Below are 26,259 nucleotides of genomic sequence, written 5' to 3'. Positions count from 1 at the left end.
CATCACTACCCTCATCCCGACGCTCCTCACACCTAACAGAACTCATGCAGCGAGCGCTGTCACTGCGCAGCCAGCAGCAGCACACTCCTAGCTCCTGCGGCCTCCTACGGCCCGGAAACGACGCAGCCACTGTGGAAGACCGGAAGCCGACTCCCATCCCGCTTCCCACGCCCGGACCACGTACATAGTCTTGCGCACGCTCAGACCCTGCGCCTGCGCACTCGTCATTCTCCGCTCGCAAGCCTCAGGGCGCAAGCGCAGCCCCGCGGCTCTCCGTTAAGAAGGCGCGGCCGCAGCGCGGGAGGTAGGAGGAGCTCGGCATCGGCCTAGAGTAGCCCGGTGGGGTAGTAGTGGTGGGGGTTGTCACTTCCCGCGGTGTCCCCTCTTCTGAGAGACCAGAAGGCGTCTGTCTTGTCAGCCTTCGCCAGACGCTCCCCGATCTCGCCCGGCCCGCGGTGGACTGGCGGGAGCTGCGCTGCGTAGACTGGGGCAGCGCCTGCCCGGAGGGAGGTAGGGACAACCCAGCGTTCAGAACCTTATGTCTGGCTTTAGTGCCGTTAGGACGTTTCCCCAGGCAGGCGGGAGGGTCCACCCCATGGAATCACCCATAAAGTGATTCTCTTCCGTGGGTCACCCATAAGGGTAGGCGGGAGGGTCCACCCCGCCCGAATCCATTCATTCCCTTGACGCCTGCTAGGACGCCTGCAAGGTAGGACGGCGGAGGAGGCAGGAGTCCCCTACCCTCTGGAAGCTGGCAGCCTGGTGGGATCAGTTATGTCGTTTAGCAGATATTGATGGAGCACCTAGCAGAGAGGACAGTCTCATGACTTGATTGTCAGTGACGTGGGGACTCAGCGCTAATGTATCGTAGAAATTTACACATCTAGCTCAATAAAATTCAGTTTGCTTTTGACTAATGTTCCAGGCCCCTGGGAACTGAATTGACCTCTCACTGCAGGCCTCTGCTTGCAACCATTTCTCTTGACTCTCCTCCCCCTGTATCAAATTCCTTGCAGTTCGTGAATTCAACAGATAGTTGCCTAGCATTTATTTTAAGTTGGATACCAGATAGCCCAAAGAAAATACAAGGTAAATAAATGTATATCTAACTGCAATGGTGAACTTCACTACCAGATAATTCAGTGAATAGAAACATAGGATCTGATACCCTGGAACCACACTGCCTGGAATCTTTGTCCTGCTACTTCAGAACGGTTCCTGACACTGCTTGAGTCTGATTCCTCACTATGGAACAGATGACAGTAGATTGTATTATATAGTATTGCTGTAAGGATTAAATGGGCTAAAGATTTGAAAAGCAATTAGCATAGTGTTGGGCACATAAGCATTCCATAAATGTTATCCACTGCAAGTGATTATAAGCTGTGACAGGTGTCACTGTGACAGCCATGTGTGACAACATGGAGTGAGGAGGGGGCCAGAGCCCATGTGAAGGAGTAGGGGGAACTTCTATACAATTACTGCATCACTGTATTTGGAATGAATAGATTTCTGCCATTGGGTTATATAAGGAGGTTGTGTGTGTGTGTGTATGTGTGTGTATACAAGGCCAGATGAGAATGTTGGGTACAGTGTTCTATCACTGTTGGCCTTCTTGAGACAGGGACTCTCACTGAAACCTGGAGCTTGCAAATTTTCAGGTAGGCCGGCTAACCAAGTTTAAGCAATCCCCCTCCCTACTCCTTAGCACTAGGGTTACAATAGAGTGCCTCCACACCTGGCCTTTTATTATTATTATTTTTTAACATGGGGGCTGGATATCTAACCTCAGGTCCTTATCTTTTTCAGTAAGCACACTTACCCACCAAACTATTTCCCCAGACCCAGATTATTCAGTTTTGATTTTGAACCAGAATATAATGTTTGCCCTAGTAAACATTCATGCCTATAAGTCCCAGCCTTTTTTCTGCAGGCAGTTTAGAGAGCTCTTATGGGCCCAGAATAGAAAAAAGGTGGCCTTTCTCTCTCCTGACGTACAAGGATATATATACCCTTTATCTCTTTATTTCAGTCATTTTGCAGCATTTGCTGACAGTCCCATAAGCTGATCAAGTGAGAACTGGGATCCAGAGGCCACTCGAGGGAGATGAGCTCCCTGTATTCGTGTAGAAACTGGTCTTCATAGTCTCTATTTCAGTAAAAAACATGTGCCTGTGTGTGTGTGTGCGCGCGCACGCGCGTGCTTGTGTGCTGGGTGATGTGTCTTGCATGGATGTGCTCTGCACTGGGACATACTATGGAACAAGTATCCTTGTAACAGGCTGTATTTGGAGACTTTCCTCAAACCCTGCATCCTCTTGTACATTCTGGAAGAAATGACATAAAGTAGCAGTAGCTGTGTGATTATACTTAGATGCTTTTGGTTTTCCACAGATACAAAATTAGATGAACCTATGCCTTTTATCACTGTGGAGATCTTGGAGAATCACCTGATCACAGAGTTCACATGTGTTCTGTCTCAGAGGCAGCTGTTGGACAACAAAATGTTCTCTCACTTGAGAACATTAACAGAGGGAAGTTTTTAAACAAGTTGTTTAACTACGGGTCCATATTGAAGAAAGATATAAAAATCATTATGGAGAGGAGAACAGTACTTTGTTTACAGTTGTGCAAAGTCTCCAAGTAAATCAGAGAGAAGAGGAGCTGTAGTGAGTCCAGAGGTGTGGGAAGGCCTGAGTGGGTCCACACACGAGTTCCTCATCTGTGGACATGCTTCCAGACCAGTCCTCACTCCCCTAAAGACAAACCTGACACCTTAAAACAGGCCAAGTGATGGAGGAGTCAGATGATGATTTCAAAGAACTCTGTGCCAGCTTTTTCCAAAGGGTGAAAAAAAATGCTACCAAAGAAGCATCAGGAGAGAGGATGAGGCGGAAGGCCTCCGGGCACGCTCAGAACAGAGGCAAACGGAAAGAAGCCAGCCAAGTCGCCAGGAGCAAAGCCCTTCAAGGCCCGTCAGAGAAGAAGCCTCGATTAGGCAGGACTAAAAAGCAAGGGGCACCCAGATCTCAAGAAGGGGACCCAGCTCTCCCTGTGAATGGAAAGGGAGATGTTCTCGCTCCTATCCCAGATCAGCCTGTGTTGTGTGAAAGAGCACAGAGCATTCACACAGGTAACCAGGCAGCACCCACCGCCAGGTTTGGTTCCAGAGAGGAACCAAACTGATCTATGCTGTACAACACACCAGGGCTCAGAAAATCTACTGTAAAAAGCCAGATAGCTGGGTGTGGTGGTGCACACATCTAATCCTAGCACTTGGGAGTCAGACGAAGACGAATCTGGGAGTTTGAGGCCAGCCCAGTGACTACATACTGAGTTTGGGATAGCCATGCCTATGTAGAGAGAAAGCCTATCTCAAAAAAATACAAAGGCTCTAGCAAATATCTCATTGTTGCTACAGTTCACATATTCATGTTGCAACAACAATTGACTTATCTGTGGGATTTCAACTCTGTCAGAAGGTAAACATTTGAGAAAATAAATAATAATCTATAATATGTCCAGGCCCTTTTCTCATTTTCATTCCCTAACAACACAGTAGCCACTGTTTATATAGCTTTTACTTTATGTTGGACATCACAGGAATGTACAGCTGGGTTAAGTGCACTGGATGTGCACAGGTTAAATGTACATAGGCAGCATGCTGTGTAGAAGGGACTAGAAAAAATGTTCTGCAAGCGTTGAAATTTCAGAGACTCTGAGAACTGGTGTCCCCTAGATACAAAGGGCCAGCTGATGGCAGCTGTAGTGAGGAAGTAGCCGTGATTGATATGGAAGGCGATGGGGGCAGCCTTGTGCTGATGAACCGTAGTTTGCCCAGTCCTTTGTATGTGTTTTCAGTGAGCGTGTTTAGAGCTTTGTGCTCTGAGAGCTTTCTATGACTGTTTATGTAGTTGACAGTAGTCATGTCAGCATAAAAATAATGGTTCCTTTAGTATATGTGTGAATTATTTAAGGTCAGTACGTTGGAGTGGACTAGGCTGAGGCGGCTTCCAGAGGATGCGATGCATGGTCCTAACACCCTCTGCATCCTCAACCATGAGCTTGACATAGCCCTTGACACAGAATTGAAAATCAGACTTGCATGCAAGAGGAGCTCTGCAAGCTCCTGGTTTCTGGTTTCCTCACCTTCTCTTCCTTAGTGTAAAGAACATTTCTGGTGTGGGTGCAGAGTCTTTGTCAGTGGTCTTCAGGTGTGAGCTCCTGGAGACAGCTGAAGGACCACAGTACTGCCGGGCTCGCTGGGCCTTCAGCTTCCTTATTACAGCTGGCAGAAGCTCTGAGTGATTTGCACACACACCTGCAGAACTGGCGTGGGAGCTTCTGGGTTCCTGGATCTCCACTGAGCCCAGCAGGACCAAGCCCACAAGCAGCACTGCATCTAGTGTCCTGCCATTAGTGTATGTTTGCATTGCCACAGTGAGTGAATATACAATACAAGTCAGGTCCAACCTGAGCTGACTGGTAAAGACCTTTTGGAAATTTGGGTCTAACCTGTAGGACAAAAGCTGTGAATATTTTTTTCCTTGCCAGAGAGTGCTCCCAATGGCGACTCCCAGCCCCTTCCGTCCTGTTTCACGACGACTGGTGTGCCAAGTCCCTTCAAGCCCAGAGCCTCAGAGCTTGTTCTGCAACGGATGAAGCAGTTCAAGAGGGCAGACCCTGAGCGCTTGAGACATGCCTCAGAAGAATCATCCCTGAAGACCGCACTGGGAGAAAATGTCCCAAGGAGCCCTCAGGAGGAGATAGTGGTAGAAAACGGTATGGTGAGCATGCTCTACCTTGTAAGAGAAGTTGCATTGTGTAGGAAAGGCAGTGGAAGGAACTGCTTGCTTCATTTCTGTATACAGCTTTCTGTCTGATCTCTACCTCACCGCCACATCAGAGCTAGCCAAAGAATGCAGTGTCTCTATAAAAAGTATTTGTTGTTTTTAATTATGTGTACATCATGTATCTGTGTGGGATATGTACGTGGGAATGTGGGTGCCTGTGGAGGCTGGGGCAGTGCTAGACCCCCTTGAGCTAGAGTTGCAGGCAGTTGTGAGCTGTCTGACATGGGTCCTGGGAACCAAACTCTGGTCCTCGGCAAGAGCACCGTGCACTCGTGGCTGCCGAGCTGTCCCTTTACTCCTGTTTCTTACTGAACTTCCTCACACAGTCGTGATCTTCCTTTCTCCCTTCTCCTTTCCCTCCACACTGCTTGTTATGAAGTTAAGCTTTTATAGGGAGTTTTTGTTTGTTTGTGTGTTTGTTTTTTAAACCACAGTAAGGATTGAGGACATTGGTTAGTGAGCACAGTGTTTTCTGTGCAAGCATGAGGACTTGAGTTCAAATCCCAGCATCTACAGCTGGGCATGGTGGTACACACTTACTCTAACCCTGGATAGACAGACAGAACAGATATCCTGTGATCAGGTATTTACATTGTGATACATAACAGTAGCAAAATTATAGTTATGAAATAACAAAATTATTTTATGGTTGGGGTTTACCACAGTGTGAGGGACTGTATTAAAGAGTCTCAGCATTCGGGAAGTTCAAAGCTGACCAGCTCTGGCCTGAACGCCCTGGCAGCCATTTGTAAGAGGGTCTGTGAGCTGTGCACACGTAAAGGGTACAGTGTCAGGTGACCCTGTAAGCAACGTGGGTCTTCATCCTTATGAGTATGTACAAAGGGAAAAGAAAGGGCTTGGGGAAAGGCTCTGCATGTAGGGCTTGCCACACAAGCATGAGGACCAGAGTTGGACCCTCAGTGCCACATAAAAGCTGAGCAGGGATGAAGAGCCCCTGTGAGCCCAGGGCTTGGGAGACAGATTCAGGGGCAGAGTGGCTGGCGACACTTAGCTGGATTGATGGGCCCCAGATTCAAGAGAAGCCTTGCCCTGTAAGTTAAGTGGAGCGTGACCAACGAAGACACATGTGTTAGTCAGGGTATTACTGCTGTGAACAGACACCATGACCAAGGCAAGTCTTATAAGGACAACATTTCATTGGGGCTGGCTTACAGGTTCAGAGGTTCAGTCCATTATCATCAAGGAGGGAACATGGCAGCATCCAGGCAGGCATGGTACAGGAGGAGCTGAGAGTTCTACATCTTCATCTGAAGGCTGCTAGCAGAAGACTGGCTTCCAGGCAGCTAGGATGAGGGTCTTAAAGCCCATACCTATTCCAACAAGGTTACACCTCCTAATAGTGCCACTCCCTGGGCCAAGCATATACAAATCATTACAACACTCAATATCAACCTGTGGCCTATACACACACACACACACACACACACACACACACACACACACACACACATACACATATCCTGGGTTTGAGCTCCAAAAGAAGTAAGGCACCAAAATGAAGTTGTGCTGTTTTTTTTGAGCTCATGACAAGAGTTATAGACTGAAGTAATATTTGAGAACTTGGAGAGTCATAAAGTCCCTATGGCACATTCTGTGTGTGTCCAGGATCTATCTGTTCAGAGAGCCAAAATTGCTCTATCCTTGGGGCTGATCTAAATAGACTCTTGATTGGTAAAGATATTTCACACTCTCATGACTCAGTAGGAGGACAGCATTGGAAGAGGCTAAACTCCTCCTGGATATGCAGAGCCCCAGGCTGGGCTCCACAAATCAAGGCCTACATTTTCTGAAACTTTCCAGGGCTGTGTGTGCACACTGCTGTGTGGAAAGAGCTGTACGCAGAGGTCCCCCCCACCCCGCCCCGTGCTCACTCGGCCTGGACAGTGCCTGTAAACGGGCTTGCTGAGTGGTGCTGGGTCTTTCTTAGCTGGTCTGTGCTCTTCCTAGTGTCCATGATACAAAAGCCATAGCCATGACAGAGAGGTGTGGGATGGAGGTGTGATACTGTCTGTTCTCATGGGTCTTGGATGTTTCTCTACTCTACAGAGTATAAGCTTCATGCCGCAGACAGCGATGCTGCAGTGGCCCTGGCCTTACAGCAGGAGTTTAGAAGGGAGGAAGCATCCTCACACCATGACAGCCTGGAAGAGAAGGGGTTATTCTTCTGTCAGATGTGCCAGAAAAACCTCTCAGCAATGAACGTGACCCGGAGGGAGCAACATGTGAACAGGTAGGGGCAGCACGGCTTGTCCCCTTGTCTGTCAGTGATCAGGACACTGCCAGCACCATGGGCATCTTGCTGTTTGGCACGGTGGTGGTATCACCTCAGTCATCGAAGTAGCCGCTTTTCCTAGCAGCCCACTGAAGTGGAGCCCATCCACTTACAGGGCGCCAGATCTTTGTGGCCCTGTCACCACATCAGGTTTTGGTTATTTTTACGCCTCCAAAGGGAACATGGAAGTACCCCTTGGAAGTCACTGTTGCCCTCCTCACTGGAGACCATGATTTCCCAACTGTCTGTCTTGGGTGTGCACTCACGTGTGCAATCACACACTGTCTGCCCTTTTGTATCTGTCATCCATGTTTCCAGAGCTCATCTATATGTGTGTCAGTGTGTCATCCTCCACCCCTCTCTTTAGTGACTAAAATAGGAGCCCGTGAGTGGATAGGACACATCCTTACTCTTCCCTGCATAGCCAGACGCTTGGGTGTCTGCTGTGTGGGGTTTGCAGTGCAGCTGCTGTGATCATGCATTTCATGTCTGAACTCTCATTGCTCTGGGGCTTGTACTTAGTGGGACTGCTGGATTATAAGGTAACGGCTCCTCGATTTCTTTAGCTACCTTTGCCAACACAAACCTAAATTTAGTGTCCGAGGGAGACTGCCAGGAGACATGCAGGTAGTATGAGGGGGTCAGCTTTTAGGGAGCATGTTTACATGTTGATATGGATCAGGTATTTGCTATAGTCCTTGGTTCCTGAGAGGCTGCTTCTGTGTTTACTGACTTTCTGCAGATGTCTAGATGAGGCAGAGAAGGCACAGAAACCTGCTCCTCCTCAGGTCCCTGACTGCCCGATATGTGGTAAACCGTTCCTCAGCAGCAAGAGCCGCATCAGTCACTTGAAGCAGTGTGCAGTGAGGATGGAAGTCGGGCCACAGTCCCTGCTTCAGGCTGTGAGGCTGCAGACAGCTCAGCCAGAGGCTGGCGGCAGCCCTCAGGTACCCAGGTAAGACAACGGCGGGGACTGCATGATGGTGTTCCACTCCAGTTAGACGTTCCTTGGACAGTTCTCATGGTGTTGGTAAGAAGGAGCTCTCTGGGATTCTGGCATGAGGCATCGGAGGACATTGGAGGCAGTCGAGAAAGGATTTCAGAGCATGAGGATTTTGCATGCAGACTGGGCCATCCATGCAGAGAATTGCTGGGCCAGTGGCCACTCTAGCGCATCCAAGAATTTGGTATTTGCTTTACTTCATGTCTTAGTTGTGCAATGTGTTTCCACTTTAGCTCCATTTTCTTGCTATTAATGTCAGATTGTTGAGCACAGTTGAAAGAACTGACTTGGCAGAGCTGTAGGACTGCATATTACTCTGTGAGAAGCTTTGTTTTTTTTTTGTTTGTTTGTTTGTTTTGGTTTTGTTTTGTTTTTTTTTTGGTTTTTTGTTTGTTTGTTTGTTTGGATCCCCCCCCCTCCCCAGACAGGGTTTCTCTACATAGCCCTGGCTGTCCTGGAACTCACTCTGTAGACCAGGCTGGCCTTGAACTCAGAAATCCGCCTGCCTCTGCCTCCCAGAGTGCTGGGATTACAGGCGTGTGCTACCACCGCCTGGCTTTGTTTTGTTTTGTTTTGTTTTTCGAGACAGGGTTTCCCTGTAGCCCAGGCTGTCCTAGAACTCACTCTGTAGGCCAGGCTGGCCTCAAACTCAGAAATCCATCTGCCCCTGCCTCCCTAGTGCTGGGATTACAGGCGTGCACCACCACTGCCCAGCACTCTTTGAGAATCTAATTCAATTTTTTTTCTTCATATTCGCCTCCCTTTATCCCCCCAAGAATGTATTTTTTAACTGTACAAGTTAATACCTGTGGATTAAAATAGGAGGTTCCCCTAACAGCTGGGAGTGGTTTAGTATGCGGCCACCAGCAGGCAAGCAGAGGAGCTGGTTAGCTCTGTTCACTGTCCCTGGTCTGACAACAACTAAGTTGAGTCCAGCTTTCCAGGGAACTAAGAGCATGGGCAGCAGCCTATGTGGGAAGCTATTATGCTAATCACTCTCTACATGTGGGTTATCAGCCGTTGGGCTGAGCCACAGCTGAGGGCATGGGGGGGGGTTGGGGGTGGAGGAACAGGAGGTTCTTCAGGCCAGGGAGTCTGTATTTAGGACATCCATTCTAACATTGTAGAGCAGAAAGCCTTGAGGCCTTTGAATAGACAGTCTAGTGCTGGTCTCACAGGTTAAACATGTATACCTTAAAATACCTCCAAAAAGTGAAGCCTGTCCTGGGTTCTTCTAGAAGGCTGGTGGGTGGAGAGTTCCTTAAGGAAGGTGTTTTGAATTTTCTCTAAGCGGGCTTTAAACACTCCTCTACTAAGACCATACCTTGGCATTTGGGCTTAGGAGTATTGAGGATCCCCTGGACAGAGCACACAGGCTGACGGACTTGAGTGCCTCCCAGCCCGCCCTGCGCCTTACTTGCTTTCTTACAGCCCCAGTCCTTCCGTCCCCCTCCCCATTCGATTAGCTGCGTTAGGGATTGTTTACATCTTCCAAAGATGTAACATCTCCAACTTTCCCTGTATTGTGAGCTTTTGTGGAAGCCTGACTTAGGACAACAGCTGTAGGGCAGGCTCTCAGAGTCCTTCCTACCACGCATCCTGTTTGTCCAGCTGCTGGGACTAACTCAGAAAGTAGATCTGTCTTTCCAGCCAGAGAACCCTTCACGCACACCTCTGTAAGGCAGAGGCAGGCCAGCTTAGGGAGGAAGTTGGTGGCAACAGAGTCTGGGAGTCCTTGTCTCTTGGCCTTGTATAGAGGTGCTGCTGTAGTCCTGGAGGAAGGAGAGAATCCTTTGTGGCAGGACTGCCTTGTAGGGGTCGGGGTGGTTCTGAAGAGTCAGTGGGCAGAACTTGTCGGCTACGGAGAGCCCACTAGGAGCTGTAGGCCACATCTAGGTATGCAGGTTCCACCAATGGCCAAGAAAGCGCCTAGGCCTTCCAGTGTCTGTTGCTAAATTTCTAGGTTGGAATGGAATGAGCTCACAAGGAATCGGATCAGCACAGGGAAAGCCCAGACAGTGTCGGCTCGTTACAGTGGTTCTGTCTCTCTTGTTTTGATAGAAGAGTCCAAATTCAGAGGCGCTTACTGACCTTCCTCTATGGCCGCCCTTTAGTTTCAGCAACCGTGTTGGAGGTTTGAAACGGAAAGGAGCCGCCAAGAGGGAGCCACAGAGGAGACGGAAAGCCAGTGAGCCTGAGGCTCCGTCTGAGGATCTGCTGGTGGCCATGGCTCTGTCTCGCTCTGAGATGGAGCACTGTCCAGTTGTACCCCCACTCAGACTGGAAAATGCTTTTTCCGAGAAGATAAGGCTAGGAGCAGGTACGTGTGGCTGAAGCAGGGCCTGGGGAGGGCTTGGTGACCAGTTGCTGTCTGAGGGTTATCATGGCCACTCCTGGGATAAGCAATCAAAGCCATTTCTGACTGAGTCACTTCTATTTATCTCTAGAGAAGAAAAGTCGCAAGAAGAGACCCCCGGTGTGTCCCCCACAGTTGGTAACCCAAGACTCTGAGACCACAAGTAGACAGATCGAGGATCGTGTTGCCCAGCTCCTGTCAGAGGAAATAGAACTGTCTTGCACCCCGCCACTTCTTGCCAGCAGGATTTTTAAGGAGGAATTGGAACATGCAGGCTGGCGCGCGCAGCTGCCTGAAGGGAAGCGGAATTTTCTGTGGGAGCTCAGCGCCCTCACAGGAGCCTGGGCTAAGGAGTCCTTCTACGCAGAGGGCCTGTTTCCTCCAGTTGTGTCCCAGGGCCCTACCAAGGTGAACCCTGCCCCTCCAGTCACATAAGCCGATAGGCTTTGCGTGCTCTAGAAATGCAGCCAGATTCCAGGGCTGAATAAGGAGGGGCCCAGTCAGTGGGAGATGAAGGGAGCAGGAGGCACGCGATGTGCCTCATCCTCTCTGTGGCAACTCAGTAGCACTTCTAGGAAAATTTGGTCCTCAAATCCATCCAACACAGTCCTTATTTAAAATGCCAAGTCCAGGCCCAGCCAGCCTTGCATAGATCCTAAAATCTGTCTGAGGTAGAGCCTTGGAGCCTCCATTCTGCATACATACTACATACAGCTCTGCTAGATGTGGTCCTAAGTTTGATGACACCAAAGTGGGTGACTGGTTCCTAGGGATAGTGTACAGACTGGCCCTTCTGTACACTTGGAGGCCTTAGGTAGACCTGAGCTCTAACAGAAACTGCTGACACAGTAAGGTTCCCAGGCTGCTCCTAGTTGGGACTGGCCCTCCTTGAGGGTAGTCCTGCCCTAGTTGTCCATGTGTGGGGTGGCTTGACAGAGTGTGTGTCGGGGACACCACCACATAGTCACTAGCTATTCAACTTCTTTAAGGAACCCGAGCCACCACTGGAGCTGCCCAGGCAGCGAGAGCCACCTGCTTCCCAGAGCAGCCTTCCTGTGAGCCACAGCCCCAAGAACCAGCTGCTGTCGTCCAGCCAGAGGGAGCGTCAAGCCCTTCAGGACCTTGTGGACTTGGCAGCCGAGGGGCTGAGCTCTAGCCCACGGCTCAGCAGTCTGGGCGTACCCACAGGTGAGACACTGGGCAGGTTGTTGGGCTTGCCCTGTGGAATCTGGGGTCGGGTGGCACTAGGGTATGGACTGCTGAGAGGCTCTGCCTTTCTCAGTTCAGTGGAGAATGGTTTAAGGCACTTTTGAACTTTGCCTCAGAGGTGAATATGAAGCAGAACATTTATGTCTTTCACAATCATCCCTAAACATTAGCCCAGGACAGAGCCTCCTAGGCTAATTTTGTCTGTCTTATAATCCTCCTACTTCCCTGTTAGGGAGGTGGGTAAAAACAGTTGGGGGAGGGTTGCTTTAAGTAAAGATGTCCTCAAATAACGTGTCCAGCCAAACCTAGAGTTGATACTGCCTGCTTAGGAGACAACATCCTTTTGATCTACAAATCCTTCTCTTAGGCTTGGACTTGGTACCTAGCAGCCTTCCGCTGACAGGGTTTGTTCCGCCATGTGAGAAGACCCTTAAGGAGGATGACGGTGCCTCAGTGAGTACAAAGGCTTCTGGGCCACCCACAGGTGACCTGGTGACTCTGCCCTGGCCCTGGTGTTTGCCAAATGTATACCTTGACACACATGGTAGAGCCGAGAGCCCCAAGACCCCTGTCTCCTTTCTTGGGTCATTGCTGTAGCATCTTCTGCCATTGCTGTGCCTGGATACTTGAGGGTTCCTAAGCAGCCAGTCCCCAGAGCTCCTCCAAGGGACTGCCTCCTTCAGGCTTCTGGTTTGCGTACTTGTTTCTTTGTGATTTTCTTCACTCACTAAGGACTCGCTGTGCCCCTTCTGTGCATGGAATATGGGGTGAGCTCTAGCTACCAATCCAGTGTACGGTGTGATCTTGGAAGATGGGTATTTGATGAAGTTGGTATCATTCCCTAAGGACCCTCTTATGCAAAGGGCCATTTGGTGATGTTCTTACATGAGGCTTGGAAGTATGGGTTCCCGAACAACTCAGGCTTCGAGTCCTGTGCATGCAAACCTCAGGAGCTGTGAGGTGTCTTTATCCACCACTGGCCTTCTCCATGGAGAGAACCCGGGAGAGGAAATAGCATTTGCCATTCTGGCTTGATGATGGCTTCACTGTAACCCAGAGGTGCAGCCTCAAGCCTCATCCGTGCACATTCTGAAGAGGAAAGCTCAGCCTGCCTCTAGGTGTGCCTTCTCAAGGGGGTTAGCAGAGTGATGGAGGGAGCTCACTAATCTCTCTTCCTTCTTACAGCTCTCTCTTGGGTTATTGGTGACAGACTTTGGGGCCATGGTCAATAATCCACACCTGAGTGATGTCCAGTTGCAGCTTGACAGCGGAGAGGTGCTCTATGCCCACAAGTTTGTTCTTTATGCTCGCTGCCCCCTTCTTATTCAGTGTGTAAGTACACGGGCTGGGGTCCCCACACCCCCTCCCGCTCCCTTTCTGTTTTTCCAGAAAGAAGCCTTTACTCCTTCCTCTATTTGTATCTGCAGCACGGTGCGTCTCCTCGTCACTGTCTCTCTCTGTTGGAACATCATGTTCTCCTTCAGTCTCATAGTACAGGCTTGAGCCACCACATAGGAATCCAGCAAACTGCCCAGTCCTCGTCAGGAAGTCCTGTGTGATCCTTTAGTATGCAGTAGATATTATCTTCTGCAGATGTCTTGGGCCACACTCATCTCTGTCCTGGGACTCGTGTGTAAACTGGGCCTTTATCTACTTTGTGGGTTCTTCTTTCTTTCACCCTTCCACCCACCTAACACTGGGTAGGAGAGAAAAAATGGGTAGAGGGGAAAGGGGTTAACAGCGTCGTTAGACTGCTTCCTGCTGATCGAAGTTCTTGGGGCAAGTTTGAGCTTCACTGTCAGCATGTCTCATTTCTTCTTTCCATCTCTTCCCACACAACTATTTGACAAATCACAACCATTAGACAGCCAACCAGGCCCCTCTAGTGTGGCTCTAGCATTTATATATCCTCTAAAAAGTCCTCAGAATTCCAAATGCCACACAGCTGCAGCTGGCAAAACCACCCCCCTGCCAGAGCATGAGGCAAATGACTGTCAGGTGCTGTGGACAGTCTGAAACAGCCCAAATCCCACTCCTGGGATCAAAACAAAAACATGTTTCTGTGTTTTTAAAGAAACCAAAATTCTCACTATTCTCATGCAACCCATAGATCCAAGTCGGATATGCTTAGAGTTCACGGTACATCTGTCAAAGGGAAAGTGACCTTAAATATTCATCCCAATATGATTTTGTAAACAAAGGTCCAGACTACAGAATCTGGCCAAGACTGCTCCCTACCCCTCAGGATGTCAGGCTCCCTGAGAGACTAAAGAAGTCTCTGTTCCTCCACCTTCAGGTAAATACTGAAGGCTTCTGTGCTGTTGAGGATGGGGATCTGACCCAACGCGTCCTGCTGAGTGACGTGAGCTCTGAGGCTGCCCTCGCATTTCTGAACTACCTCTACATGGCGAACGCTGACATGCCTCCCAGCCTGGTTCCTGCTCTGCGTTCCCTGGCCCTGAGGTGGGATTGTGCCTCCCACACGCTCCACAGCCGTTAGAATTGGTGACATGGGTTGGGAGATTGGGATCTCAAGGCAGGTTGTGCTGCTTAAAGGTCAGGGCTAAGCCTCCCAAAACTTGTTCCTATCTTTTCATCGCAGATTTACACCAGCAGGCCTGAGCAGTGCATGGTAGTGGGCTTGGATGGGTGCTTGCAGCATTGTGGGATGGTAGCCATGGTCTCAGCACCTGAGACACAGACACCACATGCGGCCCCTCGATTGTCCCTGTAAGAGTTACCCAGCATCAGCTAGGCGTCCTCTCTCCTCACTTTCCCAGGCTATATGCATCCTTGAGCCTTTTTTGAAAAGCTCAGTGATGGTTTGTGATACACCAGCGGGGTTTCAGAGCCTTCTGATAGGTGGTCAGCCGGGCCTGCCAACAGTTGTGTCTGCTTTCTCAGGCACAGCGTCTTGAGTGGCTCTCAGGACAGCATGTGCTGCCTGGTTTTGTAGCTCTACCAGCTCTTGTGATTGCCAGCTGAGCCTGACACACTGTCACTCTGTCAGCACCAAAGTTAAAGCACTGTGGGTGCTGACCAGAGTGCTGACCAAGTGCATTCTGGGACAAGAGGAAAAGCCACAAGGGAAACATCCTTGTTCTTCTTCCTGAGCTCTGCTCTGGCCACCTGTCCTCTGTGTAAGAAATGACAATGCCATGTCTCCCCTCGCAGGTTTGCTGTGAGCGACCTTGTTCGGCTGTGCGAACAGGTGCCTGCTGTGGTGGACTTAGAGGGAGAGCAGCCAGAGGACAGTGAGGATTGCAAAAGCAGAGCTGAGACTTTCCAGGAACTCCTGAGGACAGTGTGGGAAGATGAAGAGGAGGAAGCGGAGACTCTGCTGAAACCCGAGGTCTGTGAAGAAGACAGAGAAAAGATGAATGAAGCAGAAATGGAAGAGATCTATGACTTTGCAGCTACACAGAGGAAGCTCCTCCAGGCAGAAAGAGCAGCACACACAGTTGGGAGCACTAACCAGCGTGGGGAGGACAGTCCAGGTTCTGAGCCTTCCCTGGCAGGGCTCCACAGGAGCAGACAGCTAGAAACTACAGAGCAAATGGAGTGGTCTGAGTTAGAAAAAGAAGAGGCACTAGCTAGCTGGGAACAGGAAGGAAAGTCCGCTCGTCTACAGGACCAGTGCCCAGACTGGGCAGGGGAAGCAGAGGCCCAGGATGCACTGGGGGAGGCACTTGACCACCCCAGCTTTCGCAGCCCTTCTGACAGCTGCCAAGGGAGGGGGAAAGAATGCTTGCCTTTGCGCTCAAACAAGGCCCCTGACTACAAACAGCTCCTCCCATCAAATCCAAGAGCGTCATCTGAACTGTCACAAATAACAGTTGATCATGAAGAGCAGAATGACTGTGTCGGAGAGAGGCAGGCAGACATGGCCCAGGCACCTTCTCCACACCCCTGCGGCCTTCTGTCACAGTCTTCTGAGGGTGGAAGTCCCAGCCAGTCATGGCTTCACCTATACCACACAAGCAGATTGTCTCCCTCAGTGTCCCAGTCACACGATGGCATTTCCAAGGTGGCGCCCCCAAGCTCACTGTCTCCAGTTACACCAGCTAAGCAGAGGGACAGTAACCGTCTCGCCTTACGGAAAGAAGCCGGCCACCACAGAGACACACAGAGTAGCCCTGTAGTGGGGCGCAGACATAGGGGTGTCCTGATCTCCCCAGCAAAGTCTCCACCCATTGACCTGACACAGTCGGTTCCTGAGCCGCTGAGCCCCAGGGCCCAGGATCCTCTGCATCCCCTGAAGACAGAGGGTGAAGTCATCCTGTTACTGGATTCAGATGAGGAGCAGGAGCTGGCGCACACCAAGACAGAGTCAGTTTCTAAAGATTCCCCAGAAGGAAGGAACCTTCCAGAAGTTAGCCCCAGGTCCGCTGAACTGTTTTCAGTTATTGATGTTGAAGAAGATCACGAACATTTCCAAAGCCCACTGAAGAGAGAGACTGGGCTACAGCGGGGAGAGGAGGGACAGCTGGGAAACCAGTCTGTGCTGGGCCGCAGAGACATTCCCTGGCTGTTCTGCAGCCAGAAAAACAGCCTGGATGAGGACAGCACAACAGATACTTCTTGGCTGGTGCCTGCCACTCCAGGGGTTAGCAAGAGTCGCGATTGTTCATCACAGACCCAGATCAAAAGCCTTAAGACCAGGACTCCGTCCGACGAGACTGCTCAGCAGACAGCCAGGCCTGACTTAGAACGCAGGTCTGTGCTGGAACCAGCCCAGCAGTTCTCCGTGATCATGCCACACACACAGCCTATTACTCTAGGAGCCTCTGACAGTGGAAGACAGGCCTACAGAAGCCCTTCCCTTCCCTACGCCAGGCCCCACAGACTCTCTTCTTCACAGCCATTATGTCCTGGCCCTGATTTTACCAGGTGGTCCCAGATATCCTCCTCACCTAGACCATGCCTGCCAAATCCACCTGCAGCCGATGAAGTGGTAGAAGTTGGGGACAGTGATGATGAGCAGGAGGTGGCTTCCCATCAAGGAAACAGCAGCCCTGTGCTAGATGGTGACCCCCCAGGTCCCATGGGTGACTACTGTTGGCATGAGCCTCTCTCACCAATTCCAATTGACCACTTGAATCTGGAGCGGACTGGCCCCCTGACAACAAGCAGTCCCAGCAGTCAGGTCCAGGAGGCTCCGCACAGTGATGACTGCCACTCCCCAGGACTTGGCACCACCCCCATCCGAGGAAGCTATGGTGCTCTGAGAGAGTCTCAAGAGCAGTCCTCACAGGCTGGCTCTCCAGAGAGAAGCAAACTGAGTGTCCTTAGCCAAGCTCTCTGGGACGACTGGGACGAGGAGGAAGGACACTCTCCAGAGTCTCCACCTGTGGCCCAAATGCTGAGTGGCAGGACTCGGAAGCCAGACAGGCCAGAGACACCAAGTGAGTGGCTGTGAGGCCTGAGAGGAGCCTTGACCTGTACAGCTTACACAGACAGACAGGATGTGGAGGTCGGGGTGCGGTGGGGGGAAGCTGAAGGACTTGCTCATTGTTCTCCCTGTCCCCGCTCGCCTATAAGGTAGGAGACATGACTGTCTCCCTAGGATATACTAGTAAGTATAGAAGACGTGACTGTCTCCCTAGGATATACTAGTAAGTATAGAAGCGGCGAGTCAGCCTTTCCTAAGCCTGCCTGGATCTCAAGAGTGTATCTATTCAAAGTCCCTTTCAGTGAGCCCTCCTCCAGAACATTGACTCAGCACCCAGAGGTTGGAGCTGTCAGCACACGTCACCATAACATGTGTTCTTTAACTGTAGCTCCGTGGTAGTACTTCCCTGGCATACATGAGACCCTTAAATACTGTCCCGGCACTGCACGAACACAGACGTTAAATGCACAAACCTGGGTGTGATGACACATGCCTGTAACTCTAGCACTCAGGAGGTGGAGGCAGGGGGATCAGAAGTCCAAGGTCACCAGCAGCAGTGCCTGTGGCAGTGAGTTTCACTGTGCTGGCTCACGCCTTTAATCCCAACACTCTGGAGGCAGAGGCAGACATATTTCTGTAAATTCAAGGCCAGTCTGGTCTACAGAGTGAGTTTTAGGACACCTATGGAGAAACCCTCTCCCCACCCCCAACCCCACCCCGCACCCCACACCCCCCACCTCCAACACCCCCTCCCACCCCTCCACCCACCCCCACCCTCCGTAGGGTGATGCACACCTGTAATCCCAGAACAGGACACAGAAGCAGGAATATCAAGAGTTTAGGTCAACCTAAAGTACACAGCACAACAAAACTTTAAGGAAAAAGAAAGGAAGGGAGACAGCAGCGCATGGGTAGGAGGAGTCCAGTCCATAACTCCATAACGTGCGAGCACGAGGGCTGGGCCAGCCCCCAGCCCCCACGGTAGAAGCTGGCCTGGTCACACGGGGTTGTGATCCCAGGATGGGGAGATAAAGACTGGACCATCCCTGGGCTCTCTGGCCAGCCAGCGTAGGAACTTGCCACAGTCGCACACACACTCATACACACAGTTGTGAGTTCATAGAACCCAGAAATTCTATTCTCACTTAGCCAGAAGAGTTGAAAACTGGGACTCAAATAGCTAATCATTCATTCCCAGTAACGCTAGTCACAGCAGCCGGAAGGTGAGAAAATCCACCACAGTGGAGTGTTGTGATCGACACGTGCTGTCTATGTAAGACTTAAGATGTGATGGGAAGGTCACAGGAGCTAGTCACATTGGTCACTCATTTCTTTCCACAAAATACATAGAATAAAGAGGACTGCAACACAGACTGGAGCTTTCCCAGGGTGGAGGCGAGGCAGACTGCTCACCACAGGCAAGGTTCTCTTTGGATTCAGAACCCGGTTGCCCTTAATGTAAACACTAAGTGGTAGTTAGTTCCCTTTAAACATTTTATATCAATCTCATGTTTTTTAAAGAAATGGGACAGTGTACCGTGTACAGCACAGTGAGTACTTAGCAAGCATGGTGGACTCCGCCCAGCACCCAGACAAAGCTCCAAAGAGGAAGGTGTGGAGGAGCGTCACCCCTGGCCCCACCCCAGACAGGAAGGATTCTACTTCCCATGCATTCCCATCTTTCAGAAAAGCTTAAAAGCCACTGCCTCCTGTCAGGGAAGAGGATACGAGCTCTGCTGGGCCACCACGCTGTAACAGCCATGCTGACAGGGAGTGCAAGCAGCTACTTGCTGCTTCCTTCCTAGATCCCCAAGGGCATGGGCTCTGACGCCCTCTGGTTTGAGGGCCCCAGCACTGCACTGCTCCTTACAGGGGTGCCTGTGGTGCAGAACTGGTTTCTCACCAGTTCCCGGGCAACACTCAGCGCCACTGCAGGAGATGAGATTCACGGGGACTTGCTCTGAGTCCGAGGCAGGCATCCGGGCCTGCCACGCAAACTCTGAAAAATGACAGGAGGTGGTGTCCCGCCTCTGCAGACAGAAGAGGCTGGCGAGCAGTTCTTCCCGCCGATCTTTGTCTCTGGGGTGTCGGCGGTGTTTCGGTGAGGCAGGGTCTCCCTCTGGTTTCCAGGCTGGTATGAATTTATGGTAATCCCCATGTCTCAGCTTCTAAAGTCCTGGGATTACAAATGACAAAGTCCCCAGCTTGTGGAAGGTGGAGTTTTGTTGTTTGTTTGGTTCAGGCTTTCCTAGACCTTGAGGAAATTCTTTTGCCTAAACTCACTTTTGAATTACTACACTGGCATCTCCATTAATCTTTCATTTTTCAAGACAGGGCTTCTCTGTATAGCCCTAGCTATCTTAGAGCTCTTTCTGTAGACCAGGCTGGCCTTGAACTTAGATATTCTCTGCCTCTGCCTCCTAAATGCTGGGATTAAAGACATGCGCCACCACTCCCCCCCCCCAACATTTTTAAGAGGATATACATACAGTCTATGATTTTTGTAACTGGCTTCTTAGTTTTTCAAGGTTCACTTGTTTCCTTCTTTAATATATGTAAATACTGTATCCATTCATCCATTAGCAGACATTTGGTTGTTGTGACTACAGTCCTGCTTTGTGTGGACATAAATTTCACTTCTGGTCTAATTAGGTCCAGGATTGCAGGTCATACTGTAGCATTTTGAGAAACTGCCACACTTTTCCAGTAAGATACTGCTTCTTATTAGGTCCCCATCAAGACGTGTGTGAGGTGACGGTTCCAGTTCCACCATTCCTGCCAGCACAGTTCATGTTTGTGGTGTAGTGGCTATGAAGTGTCACTGCACTGTGTCTTGGTATCTGATGGCTCACGATGTCTTTTTATGGATCTTTATGTATCTTAGAGGCCATCTGTGCATCTTTGGAGAAATGCTTGCCTTGTCCCTTGTCATTTATAGTTATATTGGTTTTTTCTTTCATTTATTTATGGTGTGTGTGCATGTGAATACGGCACAGTGTGCATGCCGAGGTCCGGAGACAGCGGTGGATGCTGGTCCTTTCCTTTCCCTGTGTGGTTCCCGGGCACTGAACCTGCCGTTCAGCCTTGGGGGTTGGCACCCTTACCCACTCACCTGCATCGCCCCAGCCTGTGTTGTCTTTACTGCTGAGATAGGAAGCTGAGACATAAACGAGCTGCCAGCTGTCTCTGCTGTCACTACACATCAGGACATTCTTACGCAGATCACGTGCGGGGCTGTGCGCCTGTGGAGGCCCCCAGGAGCCTATTCATGGGCATTACTGTTGTGTACATGGTGTGGTTCTTGATAATTGCTGTATACTGCCTTCCAATGGGAAGGAACAGCTCAAACAGTGAGGGTGGTCTCCTTGGGCACAGTGTTGATTGAGGCCTATCCTTTTCCATGGTGACACTTCCAGGGCACAAGGTGGTGGCAGATCTGTGCCTCTCACACTACGTCATGTGCTTCTCATGTCTTATCCAGAAGGTGCTGACCAGAAAAGGAACTTGCCCCCCAAAGTGCCTATAACTCCAATGCCAAGGTACTCGATCATGGAGACCCCGGTGCTGAAGAAAGAACTGGACAGGTTGGTAGTGTCTCCCCAGACTTTTCTCAGGTGTCCCCTGTGAATAACCAGGCCCAGCAAGTAGGATGACCCAGCGCCTGGTCCTTTCGGTCTGGGAGATGCAGCTGGCCCTTAGCTGAGGACGGAAGTTGTGCAGTTTGATCTGCACAGCCTTGAGTCGGGTGAGTGGCTGGGCTTTTCTTAACTCTTACCAGATGTGGGCTTCAGAAAGCTAACAAATGAGACTCGCATGGGTTACTTCTAGGAAGAAGGTCTTTCTGCTCCATGCTGGTAGAAATGGAACCCTAGTCTTGCCTGCCAAGTAAGGAGACGTCATTTTGTAAAACAATGTGAAAACTGTCACATTCCAAGCAATGCTCCTCCTCAGTCTCTGGTACTTGGTGAAGTCAGTGTTCTCACTGTCCCCAGGGCACTGCGGGAACATGGATGCCCTGAGAGGAGGCTTAGTGGCCCCAGGTCGGCTCTGCGTGTCTGAGAGAGCGGGCTGTTAGACTGCAGTCCCCTCAAGCCCCACATTACTCGGGTGCAGAGTGGTGACGGGCCGCGCTGTTGGTTGCTGAAGTGCGTCTGTTTCCACATGCAGGTTTGGAGTCCGTGCTCTGCCCAAACGCCAGATGGTTCTAAAACTGAAGGAGATTTTCCAGTACACTCACCAGACTCTGCAGTCAGACTCTGAGGATGAGGTCCAGTCCTCCCAGATACCCCCAGAGGTTCCTTGCAGCCAGGCTGAGACCTGCAGTCCTGCAAGGTCAGGAAGTTACACCCAGCTCAAGGCCCCTGCGGGTCGTGGGACTCAAAGATCCAAGGGCCCTAATAAAGGCAAGAGCCTTCAACACCGGGAGAAGCAGCCCAGGGAAAGTATCTCCCACCCAAGCACCGCGCCAGCTGGGGGCCCAGCATGCCCTGCTGGCGACATCCAGCTCCCAGCCTCCCAGGGACCCATGGCTGCCTCTGTGGATGGCACTGACAACTCCTTTAGCTCTCAGAGGTAATGGAGGCAGCAGGGTCAGTCATCCTGTGTCCCTCGAGTGGTGGGTCTAAAAGGGCATCAGGGAAACCTAATGGCCAGTGACCAAAAGCACATTGATTTCTGGGCGTCTCTAGGAAGCCCACAGGGCTCACACGTTCATTCCCTGAGCTGCCACAGGCCTGAGCAGCACTGTGCTTTCCTTATCTGCCTGAGCTTTCTGGGTGGGGCTGGGGGAGGCCGATCCCACCTAGACTGGCTGGCCAGGGAGATCTGAGGACACAGCAAGGAGTCCTGTCACATGCCAGGTCCAACAGGACCGTGAAAATAGGCATTCCCTCAGAGGGGTTCCTGGTCTTGGGTGCTATAGAAAAAGGGTGTCACATAACATGGTGTTCTTTCAGCTCCTCTGGTGAGTTTGGAGCTGCCTTTGAGTCTGCAGGTGAAGACGAGACTGAGGACGATGGGCTCACGGCATCACAGGTGGCAATGCAGGCTGCAGACATAGAGGCGGCCGTGAGGCGCTACATCTGCTCCAAGCCCGCCTTGCACAGGAAGGTCCTGATGTACCAGCCTCTGGAACTGGCTGAGTTGCAGGCGGAGCTGAAGCAGAATGGCATCCCTGTGGCCATGGGCAAGCTGCTGGACATCCTGGACGCTCAGTGTGTCACCTTCACGACTGCCGCGGCCCGGAAGGAGAAGCTCAAACAGAAGAGACGGCAGACCTCAGGCCGAAAGAAAAGGGATCAGAAATGATGGCCTCCCCTCCCCCACCCCTTGGTCTGCCTGAGCAGCTAGTGCAAGCCAGACACCCACAGTGTGTCGCAGGACATGGGTCTGAGCCTGAGAAGGACTAGAGCCCAGCGTACTCTCCTGCACCCAGCTCTGTGTCCCCCTCCCCCCAATCAGTGCCAGTTTCCCCCCTTTGGCCCAACCGAGGTCCCCATCCTGTGTGTTCCTGAAAAGCAGTGGGCCACACCAGCGGCCAGAGCAAGACTTCTTCACTTGCCTTTCTGTGTCCAGCACACCCAAGCACAGCTGCCCTATTGTATATTCTGGGATGGACATTGGGTCCAGCCTGCCTTCTCCGTATTGAAACCAGCCCAACTGCCATGGCAGACCAGACGCCAACGGGTGGCCTGCACCATTGTCATAGGTGCTTCTCCGTCCTGTGCCTGCCCAGATCCTTGTCACCGTCACCAGCATTCTTCAAGTAGGGCTGAGCACAGCCGTGAGGACCCCAGAGTGAGCTGTGTGTGGGCTCCACCCATTTGTGTTAAGCCTTCTTGACCAGTGTGGACTCTGGGACCAGAAAAAACCAGAAGTTTGGGTTTCCACAGCTTGTGAATGTCTTTGTGTGTTTTGAATACAGTGAAGTTGTTTTATATAATGTGCAATAAAGACAAAGAAGGCTTTATTTAAAAATAAACCTAGACACTCCTCTCTGGGAAAGCCATGGGGAGCACACAGTGAGCTTGGGCCCCTCTGCTCTGCTGCCCACCAACACTTCTGCACGTGTTCTTATCTTGGGGTGCCAGGACGGCTTACTCTCTGCTGACCTCCAGTTCCTCGAGAACACTGTCTTTACTCATCACACTAACGGGGCCCTCACAGGCACTAACTCCTGCTGCTGCTGCTGCTCAGGAGAGCAGGCCAGGGACAGTCTCAGTGTCAACTGGAGTGTCACAAGTGAGTGCCAGGCTGGGCCTGCTGGACCTACTGAGTCCACTTGTCTTGTTAACACTTACCTAGAGCTGTGCCAGGCCCTCTTAGGAGCTGGCGTGTGGCTGGCTGACGGGGCACCTGCCTAGTGTGTACCTAAGGCTCTGGTTAAGTTCCCAGCACTACAGAAAGAAAGCCATGGCATCGGGCTGGAGAGATGGCTCAGTGGTTAAGAGCACTGACTGCTCTTCTGAAAGTCCTGAGTTCAAATCCCAGCAACCACATGGTGGCTCACAACCATCTGTAACAAGATCTGACGCCCTCTTCTGGAGTGTCTGAAGATAGCTACAGTGTACTTACATATAATAATAAGTCTTTAAAAAAAAGAAAAAAAGAAAGAAAGCCATGGCATCAAGGACAGATCCTGAGGAAGATTTACCTTAGAGGCCAGCAGTGGTTAGGGAGGTGAGAACGAAGCTTGGTATTTGTGGAATGTGTCCTGGACATGGTCAGCCAGAGAAACCAGCCCTGTGTATATTGACCAGGCAGGCGTTTGGAAGCCAAATGCCGTGGGTAGCCCAGTGACAGATTCCTGACCCCCTAAACCTATGTATCCAGTGTCATTCACCTGTCTTCAGCCAATTGCTGCCGCTGAAGGAGGAGGTTAAAATGAACCTCTGTAGTGAAGTCCTGACCACCATCCAGAGTAGTGGCGGGTGAGCAGGGACCTTCCCATCAAACACACTGACCCTGGGCCAGCCGCTTGAGATCAAGATGCTTGGCTGCCTCACCATTACGTGACGCTGAAGCTAATTGGGCACTGGGAGCACACATTGAATAGTGAGGAGTCCTTCCAGACACCATACTGCCTTCTTATGGCTAGCACAAGAAGTGCTTAGCCCCAGTGCAGAATGCACGCTGGGCACAAGTCAGTTATACACATCACTCAACGTGGTCTGGGTGGACATGGAGGTCTGGGTAACGTGACCGGCCCTCCAGCCTGTTCACCGCTGTGGTCCAGCCCTTGCCAGGGCCTAGGCTGGGCTACGTAAAGCAGTCTATGTTGAACCACAGTCTAGCCTGGATAGACGGCCACCTGGATAGCCCAGGTAAGGGAAACCACAGGGCAAGGCCCCTGACTGCAGGCTGGAAGCCTTGCACTCCCCAAGTTAGGAAGAAGTGAGCTTAACTGCCCTGCTGTTCGCTCTCAGGGAACAGAAAGTCTCAGAGTGAAGATGACCCTGGAGACATGGGTGTACTCGGGCATGTGTGTATGTTTATTTGTGTTTGTGTGTAAATAGCAAACATATGGGGCTGGTGGCCATTACTGGGAGGAGAGGAAGGATGCAGCACTGGGATGTTCCCCATGGTCCTCAGGAAGGAGGCTATTGCCTCTCCTGCCAGATCCCTGGAGGAGGCATGCTGGGCCTCTTCAGTGTGACAGGCCCACAAGGCCCCCGTGGCTTCCAGCATCTGGTAGGCACCTAGTTCAGACACCTTTGATGCGCCCCTGAGCCAGGACTACAGCTACTGACTCTGCCAGAGCCTCCCCAGACTTCTCATGGTCTGCCCCTGTCCTCCAGCTCCTGGCCTGCTCCTCTGCGCTCAGTAGGGAAGGAGGTGGGCAGAAGGTGTCCTGAAACAGCATTTCTAAGCCCCCGCCAAAGCCCCGCCCTTTTAATGGGAGGCAAGAAATAAAGGTTGCTCATAGATGCCTCCCGCACCCCTGCACACAGGCTGCGGGCAACACTGGGACTCAGCAGATGGTCGAGAACTTCATGTGCTTGTTGAAGAGCCCAGGGCCTCTGTCCTTGACTACCACTTCATTACCTAAGTCACTTAGCACCGTCACAGTAAATGGCTTTCCCCGTCACTCGAAGACGTTCTAAATAGTCCATTTATCACAAGCTTTTTTTCTCTTTTCATGGCCCTCAGCTGTGTCCTTACCCTTCCTTCCCCGTCAGAGCAGGATGCCTACTGAGGCCACCTTCAAGGACAGAGTGTGACCTTCTTGCTGTGAGCAGCTGTGTGCTGCATTTCAGGATCCACCGACTCACAGGGAGACATAGGATAGGCCTAGGTCAGAAGCACCTCTGGGGTGAACAGGACGTGGTCTAATGAGAGGAAGGTCACGCGGTACCGAAGCCTGTGAGTGTACTGGCATTCCGGCCCACTGGCTGTCTCTCAGCAGCGTGACCTAAACCCAGGTGCTGGCTTCCTCCCGCCCCCTTGCTTCCCCACCCCCCACCTACTGACAGAGTCTGTTGTTGGAGGATGAAGGGTGACATGTCAGCAATTATGACATTACACCCATCCTGAGCACATGCTGTGGAGACGCTCAGGCCCAGAATGGAGACCCAACATCATTTCCCTACTCTGGGGGATATGACAGAACCAAAGAGGTGAGCCTGGGGCCAGCCAGCTCACTGATTTGTCAGCGAGGCTGTTAGCTTTTAAAACTAGACAGGAAGGAAGGTTGAGGTAGAGGACAGGAAGAGCTGAGGAGCTGCAGTGACAGTGGGTAGGCTCCTGGGGACTGCAGGATGTGGCGGGTCTGTCACTGCTTGCCCTGGCGTGATCAGTGTGGTAAACTCCCCTGATCTCTTCAGAGAAGGTTTCCTCATCTCTGGACAGACCAAGGCCTCAGCCTCAGCTGGCCTGCCGCTGACTACCCAAGGCATTCAACCATAACCATGGCCTCCTGCTCACTGGAGCAGAGCTGTGCCCAGGAGCATGCAGGCGGAGCCCTTTAGCACCCCACAGCAGCCACAATGGCAGGAAGGTAAGTAGCATCAGTGCGGGAGGGAGGGAGGACTCAGGAACACTGGTAGGGAGGGCAGAGGCTCTTAAGGCCTGAGCTGTGCAGGGCCTGAGGAAACTACAGAGTGCTGAGTCCTGGGTGCCGGAGCTGCTGGGGCTGGGTGCCTCAGTGTCTGGTAA

The 26,259-nt window shown here is 51.4% G+C and overlaps 2 protein-coding genes across 14 annotated transcripts in view; both read left to right on the top strand.

Moving 5' to 3' along the window:
* The first annotated feature begins 228 nt into the window (after positions 1-228).
* Slx4 (SLX4 structure-specific endonuclease subunit) lies at positions 229-23,086 on the top strand. Of its 8 annotated transcripts, none has more exons than XM_052197925.1 (15): positions 237-304; positions 2,395-3,133; positions 4,555-4,782; positions 6,921-7,104; positions 7,889-8,101; positions 10,264-10,469; positions 10,597-10,913; positions 11,495-11,693; positions 12,082-12,167; positions 12,900-13,046; positions 14,011-14,177; positions 14,889-17,119; positions 20,588-20,690; positions 21,274-21,678; positions 22,062-23,086. In XM_052197925.1, exons 2-15 carry the CDS (start codon positions 2,794-2,796, stop codon positions 22,411-22,413), a joined length of 5,178 nt encoding a protein of 1,725 aa, XP_052053885.1. In that variant the 5' UTR covers positions 237-304; positions 2,395-2,793; the 3' UTR covers positions 22,414-23,086. The 8 variants fall into 8 exon arrangements, with proteins under 8 accessions (XP_052053891.1, XP_052053885.1, XP_052053889.1 ...); XM_052197924.1 differs by lacking the exon at positions 237-304 and adding an exon at positions 429-510; XM_052197926.1 differs by lacking the exon at positions 237-304 and adding an exon at positions 591-709 and having other exon boundaries at positions 21,274-21,438.
* A 2,480-nt stretch (positions 23,087-25,566) lies between these two features.
* The window catches only part of Nlrc3 (NLR family CARD domain containing 3), a 31,292-nt gene continuing 30,599 nt past the window's right edge, over positions 25,567-26,259 (top strand). The window contains exons 1-2 of one of the 6 annotated variants that reach the window (XM_052197933.1): positions 25,567-25,721; positions 25,954-26,101. In XM_052197933.1, coding sequence (XP_052053893.1) covers positions 26,053-26,101 — 49 coding nt within the window. In that variant the 5' untranslated portion in view covers positions 25,567-25,721; positions 25,954-26,052. Of the gene's footprint in view, positions 25,722-25,741; positions 26,102-26,259 lie in introns of those variants that run through there. The other 5 variants (XM_052197932.1, XM_052197934.1, XM_052197939.1 and 2 more) reach the window with 5 other exon arrangements.

This window comes from Apodemus sylvaticus, chromosome 10 (assembly GCF_947179515.1).
Source record: "Apodemus sylvaticus chromosome 10, mApoSyl1.1, whole genome shotgun sequence".
Classification (NCBI taxonomy): Eukaryota; Metazoa; Chordata; class Mammalia; order Rodentia; family Muridae; genus Apodemus; species Apodemus sylvaticus.
The sequence above is the reverse complement of the archived record's forward strand: the minus strand, read 5'-3'. Positions and strand labels throughout refer to the sequence as shown.

Excerpts from the sequence above, each read along its gene's own strand:
- Slx4 (XM_052197925.1), top strand. The coding sequence starts at position 2,794 with ATGGAGGAGTCAGATGATGATTTCAAAGAACTCTGTGCCAGCTTTTTC. Across the intron at positions 4,783-6,920 it reads GGAGATAGTGGTAGAAAACG|AGTATAAGCTTCATGCCGCA; the intron begins GTATGGTGAGCA and ends TCTACTCTACAG. Across the intron at positions 13,047-14,010 it reads GCCCCCTTCTTATTCAGTGT|GTAAATACTGAAGGCTTCTG; the intron begins GTAAGTACACGG and ends CTCCACCTTCAG.